General features: G+C 41.2%; 1 protein-coding gene and 1 long non-coding RNA gene across 2 annotated transcripts; both read right to left on the bottom strand.

Moving 5' to 3' along the window:
• On the bottom strand, positions 1-4450 carry LOC115150063 (protein-glutamine gamma-glutamyltransferase E-like). The gene is made up of 4 exons (XM_029692969.1): positions 4374-4450; positions 3292-3455; positions 1353-1486; positions 1-434 (listed from the first exon to the last, which is right to left on the bottom strand). Exons 2-4 carry the CDS (start codon positions 3406-3408, stop codon positions 257-259), a joined length of 429 nt encoding a protein of 142 aa, XP_029548829.1. The 5' UTR covers positions 3409-3455; positions 4374-4450; the 3' UTR covers positions 1-256.
• Positions 4451-4510: 60 nt separating this feature from the next.
• LOC115150065 (uncharacterized) lies at positions 4511-4970 on the bottom strand. The gene is made up of 2 exons (XR_003867043.1): positions 4941-4970; positions 4511-4666 (listed from the first exon to the last, which is right to left on the bottom strand). It is a non-coding gene; the product is annotated as an uncharacterized LOC115150065 (long non-coding RNA).
• Positions 4971-5428: the final 458 nt, after the last annotated feature.

Raw genomic sequence — 5428 nt, 5'->3', positions numbered from 1 at the left:
TTGGCTTTATGAAAAACTATAAACACAAAAACTACAGGCTGCATGACATCAACAGCCTGGGGGTCAAAAATAGCATAACTAGAAAATAGCTAACGGTTGTGTGTGACGAAATAGAAGCAGGATATTCTACCAGAGAATTATAGAACTTGGACACTGTCTCGGTGGCCTAACGTTATATCCTAATTTGACTTAACAGGAAAATAAGGTATAAATTGCAGAACTTATCTGAGTTAGAGTTATTCTAACGAGGGCTTTACTATCTATGCAGTGGGGGGACAACACCGGTGACGGGTTTGATGTACACATTGCAGCTTGCCTTAATGTCCCTGAATTGATCACAGTTGAAGCCGGCCACTAGCTTCTTAGGACCGGGTCTGTATGGTGTAAAGGGCATCGTCACACGTAGTCGTTGCCCTTGTTTTAGCAAAGGCATTCTGAGGAGACATGTGAAAAACATTATACCTCAAGGCAGCTTTAGATCTCTAAACTTCAACACACAAGGTAGTGTAAAATATTTCAGATGGAAAAACTCTAAGCTTTAACCACATGAACAGCCCATGAATGCATGTACTTTCTAGTTTAATCAAGAGCTAAATAATCTCTTGTGGACAGACTACGTAACATAAATTGTATTGAATCATCTGTCAAAAGACTGTGATGCCACAACTAACAAGGAACCGTAGTTCTGGTGCTTTGGTTTCCTCACCAGATATCTGGACATATCAGGACTGGGTGGAGGTGGTGCTGAAAGTGTGGGCGGGGATTTCAAGCAATGATTTCAGACAATGATTTCAAGCTGAAGGTTTTCAGAAGGGGGGCTTGGCTGAGACTTTCTGTTTAGGGGGCTGGTGACTTCTCTAGTCTCATTAGTATCTTCTGTCAAACATTTTCCCCCAGAACCTAATCAAGCATTTTACACAATTTCCTGAGATTTTAGGTCTGGGTATCTGAGATTAAGAGCTAAATTGTCAATTTGACGAGCAAAGTTTCGGTTTGTCATAAAACCTGAATCCATCCCACTTGGCAAAAACTGGGTCCACATCCAGGATTCAAATCTGGACACATTTCACTGGGCACAGACGTCAGTTCAACGTCTAGTTCTGATTTGCATTTGGTTGAGTTATCACCTAATGTGAATTAGAACTCAACAAAAAAAAGGTTAAAAGTTTACTTTTTGCACATCCAATCAGTTTTCCATGTTGATTCAACATCATCATACTGATTTTTTTGGTTGAAATTACATGGAAACAATGTTGATTCAACCGGTTTTTGCACAGTGGGATGGATTCAGGTTTTATGACAAACTGAAACCTTGCTTGTAAAGATATCAGAGAAATGTCACAAAGACCTACCTGGCTTCCATTGTTTCAGTCAGCAAGCCACTGCCGGTCACTGTTATGAAGCAGTTTCTCAGACCTTCGGATAGAGGGTTCTCAAACACAACCTCTGCCGTCATTTCACTATACTGCAATTCAGATCCAATGGCCTAAAAGAGAGCACACATTCGAAGAAAAGCATTTGCTAAATAATATATTATATTGGAACTATCACACTGAATAAACCCCATCTCCAGTTTAATGGCTGTTACTGATATTAACGTTGTATTAAATATATCAACTGTTCAGATGACAGTCTAACACTTTAGATTTTCATCTTCACAGCACGTTTATTCACAGGCCAACCGTTATTGTCCTTGCAAATTGCTATTCTCGCTACTAGTGTGTTTGCCACCTATAAATTAAATGGTAACCCAAGAGTATGTAAAGACCCCCAATGAATGTCACTCAGAGAAAGTTGAGCTGTTCTAAGTAGGTGATTGGAGTGGCTTAACCTGTCTGGGTTAGGGCGCAGTATTTTCACGGCCGGATAAAAAAACGTACCCGATTTAAACTGGTTACTACTCTTGCCCAGAAACTATGCATATTAATAGTAGATTTGGACAGAAAACACTCTAACGTTTCTAAAACTGTTTGAATGGTGTCTGTGAGTATAACAGAACTCATATGGCAGGCAAAAACCTAGTAGGAAGTGGCCGGTCTGCGATTTTGTAGTTCTCCTTTGCTTGTCTATCGAAACTACAGTATCCGTGGGGTTATGTTGCACTTTCTAAGGCTTCCATTGGCTCTCTAAAGCCGTCAGAAAGCGGATTGGGGCGTCTCCTGTCTTTTGGCAAAGTATAGTAACTCAGTTTGTCAGTGGTCTGCCTGAGGACAAAGTGAATGGAAATGCGCTTTCACGAGACCTCGCCATTTTTTCTTTTCCTCTTTGAATGAATACAGTATTGTCCGGTTGGAATATTATTGCTGTTTTATGAGAAAATTGCCATAAAAATTTATTTTAAACAGCGTTTGACATGATTCTAAGTACGGTAATGGAACATTTTGAATTTTTTTGTCTCGAAATGCGTTACCCTTTGGATAGTGACCTGAACGTATGACCAAAACGGGGGTATTTGCACATAACTATGGATTATTTGGAACAAAAACAACATTTGTTGTGGAAGTAGCAGTCCTGGGAGTGCATTCTGATGAAGAACAGCAAAGGTAATCCAATTTTTTCTAATAGTAATTCTGACTTTAGGTTGCCCCGAACTTGGCGGGTGTCAAATTAGCTAGCCGTGATGGCTGAGCTATGTACTCAGAATATTGCAAAATGTGCTTTCGCCGAAAATCTATTTTAATATCTGACATAGCGATTGCATAAAGGAGTTCTGTATCTATAATTCTTAAAATAATTGTTATGAATTTTGTCAACGTTTATCATGAGTAATTTAGTAAATTCACCGGAAGTTTTCGGTGGGAATACAATTTCTGAACATCACACTCCAATGTAAAAAGCTGTTTTTTGATATAAATATGAACTTGATTGAACAAAACATGCATGTATTGTATAACATAATGTCCTAGGAGTGTCATCTGATGAAGATCATCAAAGGTTAGTGCTGCATTTAGCTGTGTTTTGGGTTTTTGTGACATATATGCATGCTTGAAAAATGGCTGTGTGGTTATTTGTGTCTATGTACTCTCCTAACATAATGTAATGTTTTGCTTCGCTGTAAAGCCTTTTTGCAATCGGACATGTGGTTAGATTAACGAGAGTCTTATCAAATGGTGTAAAATAGTCGTATGTTTGAAATATTGAAATTATTGCATTTTTGAGGTATTTATATTTTGCGCCACGCGATTCCACTGGCTGTTGAATAGAGTGGGACACTAACATCCCACCTAGGCCATAGAAGTTAAGGATCTGACAGACTGCGAAATGACAATGTTGGGAATATGCAATACTCACTTTGATGGTGAGCGAAGGGCTCTCTGGCACAAGGTCTTTCTCTGTGATGTACACTGCCTCACTCTTGTCCTTGTCTGTGACCACAGCCGAAACCTTGATGCTGTTGCTCTCCCGCATTTTCTCACCGTACACAGAGAAGGGGATGTGGATGGGTATAGTCAGATCTGCCAACAGAGACAATGCATTTGATTGTCAAGGTATCACAAACGTTAAACATTCTGTGTTGTCCTCAGTACAACATTAGCAACCCGAACATTCTGTTGTGTCCACAGTACAACGTTAGCAACCCTAACATTCTGTAGCATCCTCAGTACAACGTTAGCAACCCTAACATTCTGTAGCGTCCTCCAGTACCACATTAGCAACCCTAACATTCTGTAGCGTCCTCAGTACGTTAGCAACCCAAACATTCTGTAGCACCCTCAGTACAACATTAGCAACCCTAACATTCTGTTGTGTCCTCAGTACACATTAGCAACAATACATTCTGTAGCGTCCTCAGTACCACACTAACATTCTGTTGTGTCCTCAGTACCACATAGCAACCCTAACATTCTGTTGTGTTCCTCAGTACAACGTTAGCAACCCTAACATTCTGTAGCATCCTCAGTACCACATTAGCAACCCTACATTCTGTAGCGTCCTCAGTACCACATTAGCAACCCAAACATTCTGTAGCATCCTCAGTACCACATTAGCAACCCTAACATTCTGTTGTGTCCTCAGTACAACGTTAGCAACCTGACAGCCATAAGAGTTAGAGTCAGTCGATTTGCTACAACGCTATGACAGCTATACATGATAATTTACAGCTTTGTAAATTGACCAGTTAAACTCTAACTATATGCACTCCTGAAACACACCATGTTTTTGTGGAAATCAATCATTGAGATTGATATATGCGTCATACCAAGGATGTTGACAAAGAATTCTAAAGGTGAATAGCTGCAATGTGCTTTTGGTTTTGTTAAGTGTTTCAGTCCCTTTGTTCTGTGATGTAAATGCCTCCCTGTGTGCACTACTGTGATAGTTAAACCTTGTAGGCCTACTCACGGAAAGAGTTTGGAACATTTTCACTCTACCTTGGTTGGGAAGGAGCTTCAGTTTTTTTCAATTCGGTCTGTATCTGGGAGGATGGGATCCCGTTGTATCTCATGGCCCTGAACGTTGACATTGATCACTAGTGTCCGAGTTTCACTGTCGTTGCTGTTCAGTATAAGCTTGAGGTCGATGTTTTTGCCGCTGACCGGCTTGGTCAGCTCCACGATCTTCATGGAAACGCCAGGTTTGCAGTCATGGGTCCCGTTTGAATTCTCTCCGGGTATGTTGACTCTTTTCACAGCTAGATTGTACACAGCTCTCTCCATTTTTGTGCCTGTTTGAAAGTGTGACATTTTGGATGAGTACCTGGTGACTCAAGCAGTTTCACTCACCTGGGAGGAATTATTGTGACAGGTGGACACAGCACCATTCTGAATAATCTCTTAAAAAAGTACAGAACTATTTCCCAGACCAACAGATTTCTAAATATATAAAATACGCTTATACCCTTATGATAGGTATAACCCTTGTAACGTTGCATTATTTCCGAAATCAATGATAACAGTTAAACCTTGATATAGTCAGACTCTCGGTTCATTCAATACAACCCTCTGCATGTTTATAGTTGGCCGTGATGTTCCACTCTCTTGTCACTGCCCACTGCCTTGGTGCTGATGTTCTGGCCTACGGACACACTGTCCGTGGAGATCTTTTTCTTGGAGCCGTCAGCGAACACCATCCAGGTTACACGGTCGGCGTTGACTTCGGCGAAGACAAAGGGCACATCGTATTTGAGGTCAACGTGACCCTGCAGTATTGCCTTGACTGGAGCAGGGCCGCAGCAGTAAACATCTGGGGGAGGGGAAGAGAAAACAACATGAGCGTATAACAGGGAGTTCCCTTCATGTCTCCCAGACCCAGGACACGAACTCAGAACCATCTGCACAGTAAACACAACATACAGTACATACAACCTCCAGAAGTGTGTTATTATGTAAGATGGTGTGAGATGAGATGGAAGTTGGACCGTACCAGTGCTTTTCTCCTGGGGGGTGGGTCCAAACCTGCCAGCCATCGTATAAGGAGCTGCTGAGAG

The sequence above is a fragment of the Salmo trutta genome, chromosome 16 (assembly GCF_901001165.1).
Source record: "Salmo trutta chromosome 16, fSalTru1.1, whole genome shotgun sequence".
Lineage (NCBI taxonomy): Eukaryota > Metazoa > Chordata > Actinopteri > Salmoniformes > Salmonidae > Salmo > Salmo trutta.
The sequence above is the reverse complement of the archived record's forward strand: the minus strand, read 5'-3'. Positions and strand labels throughout refer to the sequence as shown.

Coding starts and splice junctions, on each gene's coding strand:
- LOC115150063 (XM_029692969.1), bottom strand. CDS start 3,408: ATGCGGGAGAGCAACAGCATCAAGGTTTCGGCTGTGGTCACAGACAAG. Junction 1,487..3,291: donor GCCCTTCGCTCACCATCAAA/GTGAGTATTGCA, acceptor GCTCTCTTTTAG/GCCATTGGATCTGAATTGCA. Junction 435..1,352: donor ACTGAAACAATGGAAGCCAG/GTAGGTCTTTGT, acceptor ATGTCTCCTCAG/AATGCCTTTGCTAAAACAAG.